The sequence below is a fragment of the Acyrthosiphon pisum genome, chromosome A1 (genome assembly GCF_005508785.2).
Source record: "Acyrthosiphon pisum isolate AL4f chromosome A1, pea_aphid_22Mar2018_4r6ur, whole genome shotgun sequence".
Taxonomy (NCBI): Eukaryota; Metazoa; Arthropoda; class Insecta; order Hemiptera; family Aphididae; genus Acyrthosiphon; species Acyrthosiphon pisum.
Window position 1 is genome coordinate 30,839,682 of NC_042494.1, and position 16,027 is coordinate 30,855,708.

At 30.6% G+C, this 16,027-nt stretch overlaps 1 protein-coding gene across 3 annotated transcripts in view; it reads right to left on the bottom strand.

Moving 5' to 3' along the window:
* LOC100161686 (nucleolysin TIAR) overlaps nucleotides 1-16,027 on the bottom strand; it is a 356,777-nt gene that overhangs the window by 187,877 nt on the left and 152,873 nt on the right. For 2 of the 3 annotated variants that reach the window (XM_016805847.2, XM_016805848.2), the window contains exon 2: nucleotides 2,648-2,705. In XM_016805847.2, the coding sequence (XP_016661336.1) occupies nucleotides 2,648-2,705 (58 nt within the window). The remainder of the gene's footprint in view (nucleotides 1-2,647; nucleotides 2,706-16,027) is intronic. The other variant, XM_016805846.2, reaches the window with a different exon arrangement.

Consider the following 16,027-nt stretch of genomic DNA (forward strand, 5'->3'; position numbering starts at 1 on the left):
TTTTTCTTTATTAGTGTGAGATACCTATTTAATAATTACTATATACCTATTATTATTATATATTTTTACCTTATACTATATTATTGATATAGTGATTATTATACGGTATTCGAATTTTCATAAAAGTTGTTCATGTCCTATATAGTTTTGTTTTTCTTTAGATTTTTCAAAATTTTATAGAATTGTATTTCTGCTATATCAATACATTCAATACTATTATATTGTCTTATCGAATTTGATCAACTGCCATATCGTTGGACGGGTGAGCCCCACCACAAGATTGAATCTATTATTCCTGTAGCTCTCCTTGCGTTTAATGACACTACGTGCATGTTCCATTCCTTGTGGACACAACGATTTAATTCGACGTAGTTTTATACGTTTTTCCGAACTAACCTTTTTTACGTTCCTGTAACGCAGTACAATCAACGCATATACGAGTTATTCATTAGTTCCTGAGGTGAAACAAGGGTTTTCAAATAGGTACGATAAAAAGAGTTTCAGCGGTTCTTCGTGAATTATGTGTCATGTAGTAAAAAAAAAGATAGTCCATCTAACATGTCACAAAAATAACCAATATATTATAATATTTATTTAAAATAATATTATACATTATAGAGAAAAATAAAAGGATAAAAAACCTAACTGCAAAGAGATGGTGTCTGAACTCTCAAGTATGCTAATATAAACTATATTCAGAGCGATTAAAATATGTTCAAAAAATTGCATTTGGGCTTTTTTTTATCCGATTTGTTTTCGTAATATCAGTTATATTACGCTAATTGTATTGGTTTTGATCGCCTTACATTGAAGGCACAGAAACCGAAGTGGTGGATATAATAATATAATATAGTGTAAGTTAACATAGTATATAATATGGCGTATATTACATTGTTTATCGCGTACCCCTGTTTCGTGTTATTATAGTACGTTATAGAGTCGCCATATATTAATAAGTTTAAAGTTTTTTTTTTTTTAGTAAATTATACATTGTGTTAAAAAAATCAACCTAACACGCACTGCGGTGACCTTCGAAACGACGGTATAGGACTTTAGAGTGTACATTTCCACACGTTGTACTCAGTTGTTGTTGTGTAGTAACAATTCTTTATCTGACTTTTTCCTCTTCTCTCTACCCACCAACTAAAGTTTCCATATTTTACATTACTATAAGATCGATTTTGGATTTTATTGCCTGAACCATATTCGTACGTCGTCCGGGTGCTAGTAAGAATGGCGGACGGACTGTTTTTTGAGGTCTCAGAGACAATATTTAAATATTTACGTAAGGGCGTTTGTTAGGATGCCCCTTCATATCAAATTAAGGTACCGATAAATCGAATTCGTCGAGAATGTCATACGTACAACCGATATAACAATAATACCAATAAGAAGATCCTAAATAGTTAATAATTTCACCCGATTATTTTTGTCACTACACCAGCTGTATATTTTTCGTGTTTCACGTCCCGAACACTTTTCGGGGAAATATTATCGATTGACTGCGCGGCCAATATGCGCATTATATTATAATAGATCACGATAACTCAATTACTCATTAATTGTGTCATAACGATGTCGACTAAACAGCTGATGAAAAATAAATGGAAAATACGATTTTTAAGAACGCGACCACGGCCGAAAGATAAAATAATATAAAAATTTGCGTTTGACGGCGATGTAGAGATTCCCTTGTGAAACTAATCATAACAACGACGGCGAGACCAACTTTGATAACGATAATAACGAAGATAATTGTATTATGCATTCGGTGTGCCACCGACGTCACCGATGACGCGTACCTGAACATTTGCGTCGCAGACCGTGAAAAATATGTCTGGCACGTAGTAAGCCCGGCAAGCCGGTTAACGAACGGGCTTTGGGTACGACGCCGTCACACGTCCTCATTGCCACCAGTAGGTTTACTATCGTCGTCAACAGCGGAGACCGAACTCACCGAATCGTCATAATATTATTATTTACAATTTATTGTTATTTGTAGTGTTATAACGGAGATCCAACGTTAAATTACGATTTTTTGTCCTCTAAATTTCGTTCCATATTATAAAGATATCATAATATAAAAAAAAAATTGTCGGTCGACTATGGTGTGTAAGCCCCAGTCACGAGACGACGCTGCCACACATAATAATATTATTATTATGTGGATTCTTCGTTACGACGCAATATCTCAGTATGATAAATTGGCCAAACTGAAAGATATAATATATTTTAGACCGAGTGTATAAATCAAAGCGATGATAATAATTTCTATAACGAGACTTAGGCCGCCGCAAGACTAGTAAAGAGGTGGAAAATTCTATAACGAGACTGTCGAAACAGATAACTACAGTGGGAGGGAGTCGCAGGCCTGACAAAGAGTTGGAAAAACAAAAATCAAGACTTTATAATATCATATTAGTAGGTAATTGTATACGTTTACAGACGTCATATTATTATTGTGATTTATATATTGTTATTATTCCATCCGATATGTTAATTATTTCTTTCAATTCGGAACGTGTACATACTACGAGTGTATAATAATAATAATAATAATAATAATAATAATAATAATAATAATATACATCATCGTCTAACTACAAATAAACGCTTTGGGATTACGGTATTGATATTTGGTACTTACTACTTGTGTCGGCCTTCAGCTGTGGTCCCGGAGAAGATACCCAGTTTAGTTTCATTTCCTGTAACACACAAAATTGTAATTAACTTTTTGAAAATATGTATGTGTATAAATTTTAAATGTTCACAGGAACAACAATACACGTGAAGTATAACTATTTACATTAGAACGGTTACGAAGTAAAGAATAATATTGATTTTATTCAAAAAGTGTTTCATAATATGTATTTCTAATGCATAATCACGAGAAAACCTTATTCAGACGATGATTGTCGACATTGAAATTGAAATTAAAATTTATTTTGAAACGCCATATGTATAAAACACATACGAAAATATGTACACTTTAAAACGAGGTATTGGCTTTCTAGGAAATATAACCATTTTAAACTGAGTGTTATTTATTATTATAAAATGTATGTTTCTCCGAAGTATATTAATATATTATTATCAATATTATTTTACGAAAACGAGAATGGAATAATTTTCTAAGAAAATTTGAGGGGCATACGTAATATTTTAACGCAGACAAGCCTGGGGGATGTATGTAATTCAGTATTATTTTTAATTTTAGTTTTAACAGTTTTTTGTGGATAATTTAAAATAATAATTTGATGAATTCTTAGAAATATATGTATTGTTATATTACAAAAGAATATAATATTATGATAATAATAAAAATAACGTTTATGGCCATAGAATCTATGGCATAGATGCACCTCAAATTTTGTTGGTACTATAATTACCTAATATACACTACTGAGCCATGACCACATTGCTACACACACCATCGTACTTCACTTTAAAATAATATACTAAAATGTATAATATCAAACTTCAAATTAAATATTATCTTCATCATATAAAAAAAAAATGTAATAATATACAATTCACATTATTCACATTACATGTTTTATAATAATGATCATTAATTATGCTTTAATAAAAGCAACTGATAATAAACTATATAAAAATGTCTTCTATCTTGATTGGAAAACATTATTTAATATTGCATTAATATAGTTAATTACAGTTTATATTTTTATAATATAGTTATATTACAGAATATACAAAATATCAGTAACAAGTAGTTATACACTTTTTTGGTTGTACAATTAAATAATTGGCTCCCCCTTTGGACGTGTTTCTAACATATTATTGTCTTATTTTGACTACGATGATGACTAGTTTTGAATATTATGATGCTCTAATTTATTTAATATTATTATATGGACGTTTCCTAAAATAATACTTATCATCGACGTGCATGTAGTAAAATTGTCGATACAGACCGCCGTGTTACATTCGTTCCGAATAATTTTATACTACTATACTATTATTAAGTTTGCATTATAGTGTTTACCACCGCAGAAGTCAGTCAAAACGAATTCATGGTAATATATGCTAAAATTATTGTATTTTTTTTTCGAAAATAATTCTAATGTGTACATACTATTAATTCATTTCATAGAAAAAAAAAAATAAATACCAAACAATCAATCATATTTTCAATTGTCTTATAAATGACTCAAAAAGGATCCAAAATATTTTGTAAATTATGAAATAAATATTGTAAATAGAAATTGAAATATCTGATAGACTTTTTAAGTTATTACAGTTTATGAAATAAATTAATGTTGATGAAAATCGGTCTTGAGGATTCCCGATTATTCACTGTTTTTGTTATTTTTTCACAATTTATTATTTTTAAAATTCCTTGAAATGTTATGTTTTTGACTAACTCAATGTACCGAGTAGATTGAATTTTCTACCAGGAACCAACATCAAAGTTGAAGATTAAATAATTTTCTCTGTTCAAAAACATGACGACAAACACAAAAATAAACGAATAAAATAAAAATAACACTCATCATTGTAAAACAAAAAAATAATTTCTACACTCAGAATCCAAAGCCGTACATGACATATTCAAAACAATATTTTTACAGTTAGATGTCGTACTGCACAGTTTAGTTAATTATGAATGACAGACACTCTTTCAAGAATAAACCTCGTCTAACACGCACACGAAACGTTATCACAAAAATATCTTTCAAGTATCAATTTTTGGTGGCATTTTTATTTTTAAGAGTTTTACCGAAATCATTCTTTCTCTATTTTTTTTTTTTTTTAATGTCCACTTTTCAACATTTTAATCAACTCTGACGTGGTATTTTGGTCGACATATACAACCGGTCGTTTGTTTTATACTTTTTACATTTTGACGACAATGTAAAATAAATACCTAAAAAAAGTACCTAGGTAGTAGTAATTACGTAATACTTTATTAAAAATATTTCTAACCACCCTACCTTTTGTTTGTCGTATCCAAATATTTGTTTGGGCAAACGGGATAATTTAATATTAAATTGTATTTATAGTGTCAATGCGATGCAATATTATGGTAAAACACAATTAATTTAATAACCTTAAGGTTGAAACCTAGGTAGGTTTATTAAATATATAATAACGTGCTTTTTATACTCGGGTTTGTACAAATAATAATAATATTTTCGAACGTCTGTGAAGGTTTTTTTTATGCACAAATGTTTACTAGCACAATGTAAAATGTACAAATTTAAGCTACCGTTATAATTAACGATACGCCGAGATTAAAATAAAAAAAAATAATGTAATAGGTAGGTATAATATGTGATTTTAGGTCATTAATCCAACTATGGATTTAAAAATAATGTAAATTATTTAGGATTTCTATCATATCATGTGCATTACACACTAATCGTAATATGGAGTGTACTCCAGAAATAAACAAAATCAACGTTACTAAACAACTACTGGAATGATCTGTTTAGCCACTCATCAAATTCCAATCGAGTATTCGAGAATAAACATGTATAACTCTCAATGATTGAAACATTCTCTAAAAATATACTCCACATTTTTAATTTAGTAGGTACTAAAACAAAACATAATATCGACCTTGTAGATATTGTTCTAAATCAACGTTACTCGCTAATATTCATTAGACTTTAGTTGATATAGGGCCCTTCTACAGAGGGGACATAAATTTATCGATGAACCACTGTTGTATAATATGGTATATACTACATAGAACTCATTTGAGGTACACAAAAATGTACAGTACGCGTTCAGTTTCAACAAATAACCTTAGTAGTATTCGGATATATATTACACACATTACACATGTCCAGGAGCGAAATCCAAACGAAAAAACTGTATCATCCTTATAACTTATTACTTGTGCACTACACGAAAACCAACACACACACACACACACACACACACACACACACACACACACACACACACACACACACACACACACACACACACACACACACACACTCAAGACACACCCTAACATTCGATTATTTAACAATGTCTTTGTGTTGTTGTTGTTGTACCTATACATATTTACTTATTAATATTAAAAACTAATAAGGGTTAATTAACCATTCACGAGTGTCATAAATTATGAAGGTGCTAATTACAAAACTAGGGGTGCCAAGAACACCCAAGCTCATCCTCGACATTGTGACAATCTAAATGTTATTCATAGAAATAGTTATAAGGTTGATGATAATACGCCTTGTAGACACGAGTACTTTTAGACCACGCCTTCTTCGTTAATCCTAAACCGTAATACTCGTACACGTTTGGAGTTGATATCGATAAGTCCTGTATGTGTAATCAGTGACTGGAGAAGAGGTTTAAGATGACAAGACATCTGATGTTTGATTTTGGAACGTAAATATTTACACTCTTCAATTGAATTTTGCCCACGTTTTGTTACTCTGTTGCGATCTATACATGTAGCCAATTGATTTACAGTTACATCTTACATACATAAAATAGTATTATAATCTATACATGCTGATTCCCCTAGCCCCCCCCCCCCCTGAATCAGTCCCGTCATTACCGAACTCTTCTTAAATTACATTTAGCTTTGAGTAACCAAAAAATATATTATGGTCTTTAAATAAGGGTATAAAAAAATTTCCAAAAATAAAAATTCTAATAATTGCATAATATTAAAGAACGATATTGTGAAGGAGGGGAGTGGAAGTGGAGTGAGAATGCTAGATATTTACACATGCTGTATATCTATTAAATAGGTATGACTATAATAATCATTATTTTTACGAGATGTTTGTTTATAGTAAGCAACGTTAAAAACCAATACTCATCACCGTTGTTGTAGATTTTAGTAGGTACCTAGTCATAATAATATTATGAAAAACATGTTTTATGAAATATTTTCATTTTGTAATGTGGTGCATACTATATTATTGTCAAAAACAAACTAATGGAAATTTACAATTTAATTATGATAACAAAAAAGAAATGTTATGTCTCAATAACATTAAACTGTGCGAGATATTACGTTGCTGAGTTCAGCGCGAAAACAAATTAATTGAATAACGCATAATAATTACTAATTAAAAATAACTAGGTACTGTAAATATATAATGTTAAATAATTGCTTTGAAAGCGAGAAGTTATTGCCCAACATTTTTAAAATACTGCACTTCTGTTTTAATAATACAGTTTATATGTTTAATGTGTGTCTGTGTGTGTGTGTGTGTGTGTGTAGCTGTTTATTTTAGTTTCTCAAATATATATATTTTTAAAGTTTAAAGTAAACGCCACAACCGAAAATTATTGAACAATTATATGAACACGATAAGTTATTGTTTGATATTTTACATCAATAAATTAATAATTTATATAAAAATAGTGGATACAAGTGATAAGAATTTGGGGAATCAGATAAATTACCGTAGATTCATGTGAGTTTATTAAATATTATTAATGAAAACGCAGTGTTCGATAACTAAATACATACATTTTTTTTTCAAAACGTACCCAATATATAAATTCATAATATGTTTATAATATTTTGATAAACACTTTATTCTTACAACGTTCGCAGTCAAAGGCAGTACCTAGGTTGATTTGCTTAAAATGGATGCTATACTTAATATTTATATTTTTCGTAACCACATAACAACCCTTATCGAAGTACAATAGTATAATATAGATCTACAACAGTAGAAATACGATAATAATATATAAGGCGTTTGTGTCTAATATATCTTTAAGCACAGACATAGTTCAGATACCGATGGCTTTCTAGTAAAAAATATGTGGATATATGCGGCGAAAGAAGAAATTCCTCAAGTATATGCGTATAAGTTCACAATCCGAGGTAACGTCAAACATCAAAAAGAATCAGTAAAAGAAGTCACTATATATGTATGTGAAGTGAATGGATATTGAAGATGGAAAACAAATATGTGTTACGAGCATAAGGTCCTCCGCACTGAGTTTTTATCTTATGTCATTTCATTAAACGGTCCTCTGCAGTATTGTGCGTCCATCCGTGTGTGAGTGTGTGTGTGTGTAAAATGCCGGTATCTTTTGTACATAAAGGGAAATAAATTATTGACTTGCTTGATTCAAATTCTTACGATCAGTGCGTTACAATAATATGATGTCTTTGGAGAGTTTGTTATAAAAGGCTTTAACGAATATATGAATAAGTTTAATATTTATAACGTTACCATTGCCTTATTGTCGCTAATTATAAAACTAAACAAACTAGCAAAACGTCATGTTTTTGTCCTGAGGTGGTTTTTATACGAAACAATACATAATAATATTATGTTGTTTGTAAATATTTATTCGAAAACAAAAATAATTGTTCTCCAGATGCCCACAGATGGCCCTGAACAATTATGGTAATTAATATCAAACATACAATTCTGTAATAATCTTGTAGTTATAAATTGTGAGTAATTGTTTTGTTTTGAAAGCACTACCTACTCATTATAGACCCACAATTCACATTGATATTTTATTGTGAATAATTATAAAACGGGAGCATTAAATGTCTGGGGGGTATTGTCAACGTTTTAACGTCTTCAAAAACAACTTTGTGTAGGTACCGTGTTGCGAATACAATCACAATTAATTATATTTCTAAACTTTGTGTTATGTGGTTTTGACATTAAATTGTTTACGGTTCAATAATAATATTATACCTGGGCGATTGAACGGTCTGAAAACTTATTTCACAGTGGGTTATTATGTTTTATTGTTGTCGACGAAAACAAAATGTAACTATTTCACACATTTTACACGGCAAATATAATTTCATATGATATACAGAATTTTTTTTTTTTCGTCTTGCATCTATTAAGGATATTTTTCTAAGGAATGTTTATTAAATATTTATGAAATTACGTTTGAATTGTTTTATTAATATACCTTTTTAAAATCTTTTAAACGTCAGTTCCTATTTTTGATTACATATTCCGATGAGTTGTACTTGTATACAAATATAAGCTCATAACTCATAAGTATCGAAATACCAATGGAGAATTGTTTATTTAGGGTATACGTCACCATATTGAGCTTTATTATAGCAATAACACTAATATTACGCGCGCCGCGAAATGTTGGTGCATTGCGCTGTTTATTTAAGCATTCAATGATTGTATCTAAAATTACCAGTTGATCAAATATTCGATATTTTATACATCATCATTTCGAACAAATATTATTTGGAATTAGAAATTAGAATGACAATAGTTAATAATTAATATAGTATGCAGATACCCCAAACGGATTTATAAATTATAATATTTGGTCTAAAATGTGCGAGTCTAAAAGAAAAAAAATATCTGTACCTAATTCATAAACGTCCTAATCAACCATGCAATCATTACAAAGTGATAAGGTTTATCGTTTCGGGCCACTGGATACCGTAACATATTAACCATCAGAAACGGACTGACTATTAAACATTGGTTGCAACGAGACTTATCTTCGTTTTCGAACTGCACATAATCGTCACATAATAACTACCTTTTGGTCGAAATTCCAATGTCGGAGGTATAAAGAAAAAAAATAAGAAAGGTACAATCTACGCATAGTTATTTTTATTTTTTTAGGTATTCTAATATCGTATAATTTTCGAACTGAGTACTTTCCTCATCCGCCTCCGTTAATGTAGCTAATAATATATTATACAATGTCGTGTGTGTACAATAATAATAATAATACATCGCACTATTGTGCGTAAAGCGGACGTTTGCTTCGAGTGCGAAGGGGAGGTTGGATCGAAACGAGTGTTTTTCAAGAGCCCCACGAGTGTTTACCCGTATCCGTTTCCCGTTTTACGCTTATGTGACAAACGATTTCTCAAAAGTCGTCGTCATAGTCGTTGTCCACACGCCGACGTGCAGATGATGCACTACGATAGTTTTTATTGTCATTCAAGCCCTCCCCCCACCAATTGTCATTATTATTATTATTACTACTATTATTATCGTCATTATAATATAAGCTCTTCGGTAATAATATCGCCTCGACTTAACGCGTGCGCTCTCTCTCAGACTCTATATTCTCTTCTCTTTTTTCTATTTCTTTCTCTCTCTTTCTCCCTCCCTCCCTCCCTCCCTCTCTCTCTCGTGTCGTAATAACATTAATTGCACTTTACACATTCCGTTTCAGAACGGCTTAATATTTATTCATACTTTACTTAAAAAGAAAATTATTGTAATAACATTTGATTGTGTTAAATATGCATCAACAAGATTATATTATATTTTATTCGTTTGTGTGTGGGTGAATTGAATATAAAAATGAAAATGACAAAATGTGTAGGTGAAATGAAAAAAAAATACAATTACTTTGAGCTAATTACACAGCTAATTGTTACCTTTGTTAATAACAAAAAAAAAAAAAAACATTTTATTTTTTTCTTGACAACAGCATACAGTTCTTGTTATTATTAAATGTCAATAATAATAATAATTATGTCAAGTACAAGACTACTTTAATTAGCATTAACACTACAACATTTTAATTATTTAATTTATCCTTTACTTATAAATAATTAACAAACAATACTTAAAATTGTAATTTTACCTTGAATAAGAACATAACAAGCTCTTCAAACTAAAGACGCGCGCTATGTAACATTTCATCTTGTAAACTGTAATACAATATTTATTCTAAGTGGATATACTCTGCACAACACTACGATTTATATTTGAGAACTATATAATACTGTACGGTATGTTACACTAAAACATATAAATAACTATGTTTCTCGTTTTATGGAAAAGTGCCCATGTTTTTTAATATTAGCCCCACAAAAGTTAATAATCAGAGTTTATCGTTAGTACTGATCAATTATTTAACTAATTTTTTAACTAAACAATGGTGCTATTTTGGATCCTGAAATTTCCTTCCAATTTTTTTTTTTAATATACAATATCGTCACAAATGTACGTAATAAAAATATTAAATGTTTCTTAATATTACTTTATGTGCCTTACATTTATGTAGGTTTCTGGGAAGATGGTACCAACATTTTATTTTAGACTTAAGAATATTGAACCAACTTCAGGGGACGGTTGATATTACCAGTAATCTACTCACTACCATATTTATTGTAAAGGAGACGTCGTCCAATACTCCGATATCCATACCAATGTCATGGGGTCCACTTATCGCTTTATCGGTTATCCGAGAAGTTGGTGTGAAAATCGGTTGCAGATTTCCCTCCGAGTGATTCGATGTAAGCGATAATAAATACATTTTGTTTAATCTTATTTCAATAGAAATTGTATAAACTTTACAATCAAGAATAATTTATTGGCGCTGACAATTTGTATTATAAAAATGTGTTTCCTAGCAAACTATTTAAAAATAATTGCAATCACAATATAAAATTGTTTTTAGAGTCTTTATTTTATGTACCAGCGGGACATTAATGAATAATATTGCTTGAATATTGCTAAATATAGAAATCGGAATCTACACAGTTTAACCTATATTTGATGATAAGTCGTAGTATATAATATCATACTTGCTGGTCATCTGAATCACAATACTGATTTGTTATTGTATACGTGAAGTGCCTTGTGTGGTGATGGCTGCTCGGTAATCCGTAACTTGGTGCGCCGGATCGTTTTTATCGGAATCATGCTTCACCGGGAACCGGATGCTTCGGATGTTATGGTTTTGATATATTATTATAATCTTTTCCAGACCACGTTTAGCGCATTTATTGCAAAACAGTTATGACACAAGGGTTTTGGGTTTTTCGATTATCATCTTCTTCTCTTCGTGTCTGGTCGTCGCGAAACGGAACTGCGAGTGTATTAAAACGGCAACGAATGTTTCCTTACGGAATGATGGGAGGGAGGGGATCGCCAGAAGTTTTAGCCATCACGGAGAGTATGTACGGGGAATAGGATTCAAGCCGGATAAATGAAAATTTAATTGCCTGGATCTTTCAAAAACACATGGTCGCACTACAGCAGCTATGACGACGATAAAGATGACTTACACTAAAACTACCACCACTATACCTTACTACTATTACTACTACTACTACTACTACTACCCCTCCACTTACTGCTACTGTTACTACTATTATTATATTTGTTAGTTATTACTACGTTTGCCTCCTACTAAAGTACTTCGATTACTATAGGTACTGAATTTCGATTGTTTATGGTATACCATAATTATACTATAGTACGTACAATAATTGTAGCATTTCAATATTTACTGTGAATGTTAATTCTTTAGTAAGTAATGAGGTGTCCATAAAAGAAACGTGTTCATTGAAAAAATTAAAAAAATATTTATTATTTATAAAGAAAAACCATTTTAGTACAATTTTGATATAATAAAAAAACAAACACATTTTGAAACAAAAATCATTTTAGTACAGTTTTTAAATGATCCAAAAGGAAAGACTTTGATATTTGCTTGAATGTTTGATCTATTAAACAAAAACATTTCATGTTTGAAAAAATATATGAAAGTACTTTTTAGAAACGTGATGGATCTCGTTATAATACACATTTTATGTGAGAAACTATTAGGTAAAACAATTAATAAATGAATATTTTATAGTCATCAGCATTTATATTAAAATATGTGAGCTTCTATGCATAACGTATTATTTAAACAATTTCTTGTTTATTTAAATTCATCGTAAGTATAAATAATATTATTATATTTCTACGATATTTTACCTCATTATTTTCTATAGCAGAATAATAGTGAATACAAACATTTAGTAAAATATAGAGAAAAAACGATTTTATGGAGTACCTAGCTAACTACTATTATTATTGATTTGTTCACGCCTTCATATACATTTTCGGATTTCATAGAAGTATGTTAGTGTTTAAAATATACAATTTTAAAACATAAATAATTATATTTAAACGTACCGATTAATATTAATAAAAATAAAATAAACAAAACAAAATTGAACAATTTATTTTTCATAACTGAAATACCAGTACAGTATTATTAAAACATAAAAAAACCACTTATACATTTATCAACTTTTAAGATAGTGTTTAAATTGCCATTTATTACTTAAAAACTAAAAATGTAATCCTGAGTACCTACTCTTCTTTTACTTAACATTTCAATGCCCCATTTTGGTAGCAATACGTTAAGCGAAGCACTCCACCATTATGTGTATCTTATGACCCATTAAGCGACGGAAACTTTTTTTTGAACACTTTCCAATTCATCAATCAAGTTAACTTTTGCAAAGTTCCATAAACTTAACTAAATATTTAGTCTTAAATGAATCGATGTACCGCACGAGTGTAAAAAAAATAAGTCTTATACAGTAAAATATTGGAACTTGTTTTTTTTTTATTTATTATAATAATATTTTATTTATGCAATTTATTAAGAGAGCCATACTTTTTGCTTATACTAAAAAAAATAATTTCAAAAGAGAATCCTTGAGTTTACCGTAATTCCTTATTACGGTCATAGTTTTAAAACAATATTTTTCTTGAGTTAGATAATAACATAATCTGTGCAATTATATAAAAATGTTTTTTTTAGTGTTGGTGAAAAAGGACTACCTACCAGGATCCCGTTTTATTTTATTTTAAAAATTGCTTTATTTCTCATTTTCGAAAGTTGTCATTAAAACGTCTGAAAGTCCTTACATTTGAAGTACCTATAATAAAAATTATATGTACATAATTTATTTATGGTAATTTAAGTTTTATTTAATTATTTACTGTAGGTACTATAATATAACTTATGTTATTATATTTATAAATTATGAACATAATTTCGTTGTTTCGGGTTTTGTTAAAAAGGAACGATATTATAGGATGCCGTTGAAGTATTCATCGAATTTTATGTGTACATACAAATTATTCAAATTATAAGCTAATAATTAAACCTCTTCTGAGAATCAAAACGTATTTTATTTGGCATGCATAATGCATGTATGACATATGATGTTATAGAGTTTATTAGTTTAATAATATATATATATTATATTATTATATTTGTGTACGTATAACAACATTAACATTTACCACTTATACATAAATAATAAACCCAAAGTAATGTTACTTGTATAAAATAAATATGATTCCAATTATGGTAAATATAGATCATATTATTATTTACTTAAGTCTTTGGAACTTAAATAAACATAGCATTCGATATTTTTTTTTCAAAATATACCTAAAATGTGATATTTAAAGCAATTTTTTATGACGTTATGGCTAAAAATATAATATGTTTGAAAAAGAATGTGGTCCGTGTGTGCTCTTGGGTTATATTTCATTCATACATTATTTTTATTAAGTTGTTCGCATCGAGCTTCAAAGATGATTTTGAAATGTTTTTTTTTTGTCGGTACGAAAGCAAATGTTTGTTATTATAATATTAGTAAGCGTTTAAACCATTATAATCTTATATCGTTCTTATGTATGAGTATAACTGAAAAAAAAAATATAAAAAGTAAACCATATACCATTAAATAATATTCGATGTTACCTTTAGCACGTGGAAAAAGCTAAAAGTTAGCATGGCAAGAACAGTCACGGTTCTGACATGAGGACATTTTTGAAAAGGTACTTGGTACCCTTCAACGTTCTAGAGATAGAACTCACTGTGTTATTTTATTGTATTATATTACTGGTTTACTCTTTTTTTTTTTTTTTTCAAAATGTGGAAGATAACTGTAGTAAGTCAACATTTAGGTAGGTATTTCACTGAAAAACAAAGCGATTATTTCAAAATCTGTTGAATGAAATTATAAATAAAAATTCAGAACATAATAATATTAATACGATTGCAATTTTTGTGAAAAATAATTTGGTTAAAACGTACAACTATAAACGGATTTATATTTGTCGGCACGATATAATATGTATATGTACATCGTACATGCTAAACGTTTAAACTCAATTTTTTTCCCAAACAACGATCATCGATTGGTCACTGACATACGGCAGATGGCAAAAGCGATAGTTATGTGTCGTTCACAGAACCTTTCAGAGAGTCCTGCATGCGGCTATTCGTATTATTTTATGTCCATCAGTGTGAGTAGTTTGTGTGCAAAATATATTAACATACCGTGAGGTTACCGCCGTGCACGATAATGGTACACTTAATAATAACAGCACACATCTTATATTAATTTAATGATGCCGATACATCATTTTAAATAATTATAAACATTTAATCCAACAATATTTTTCAAAAATCAAATGTAATTAAAACCACGTGTGTATTTTTCAAGTAGACGCCGCCCCCGATCCCTCACCTCCCTGGGAAAGCCGCCAATGGGCCGAAAGAAGACGTAATAATATTAATACTGATTTTATACGAACGGGGGTGGTGGATGGGTGTCGAATGATGCGTCGGATGAATATTTGAAGTCAAATCTTACAGTTGGTGTTTAAACGGTATAGGCTATATTACCAGCTATTGGCTCGATTTCGTTTTCATATACACCGACGTTCGATATAATCGAGAGAGACACGCACGTGATAATATCCGAGTCGGCTGTTTCAACTATTTCAATAATTATTATTATTACGCTGTCGGTTGTGACTTGTAGGGACGGCCGGGCGTGAAGTTCACACGTCGTCGGTCGTAAGTCAGTGGCACAACTTCTTGGCGTTGGGGGGGGGGGGGGGGCATGCACGCACGCCGCGGGCGTTTAACACAGCAACTCGTATTGGGGCCCGGGCGGGCGGGCGGGTGTTGGACAATACTAAAAAAGTTTAGCGGACGGGAATGAAAATCGGCGCCCGTGAGATAACGGGGCGCACAACAACAGACCAGGCCGCCGCCGGTTTATCGTCGTTATTTCAAACGAGGTTTCGCAAAAGTCACCGACCGCCGCCATCGCCGCCCGCCCGCCAGCGTTCGCAGCGAAACCGCACGAATTTCATTACTTAAACCATGTTTACACAGTACTGTATAATAATTATAATAATAATAATACGACGAGGGGGCCACTGCCGCCACCGTGACTCATCTCTCCTCCAACACCACCACCACCACCACCACCGCCGCCTCTACCATTACCGACAAC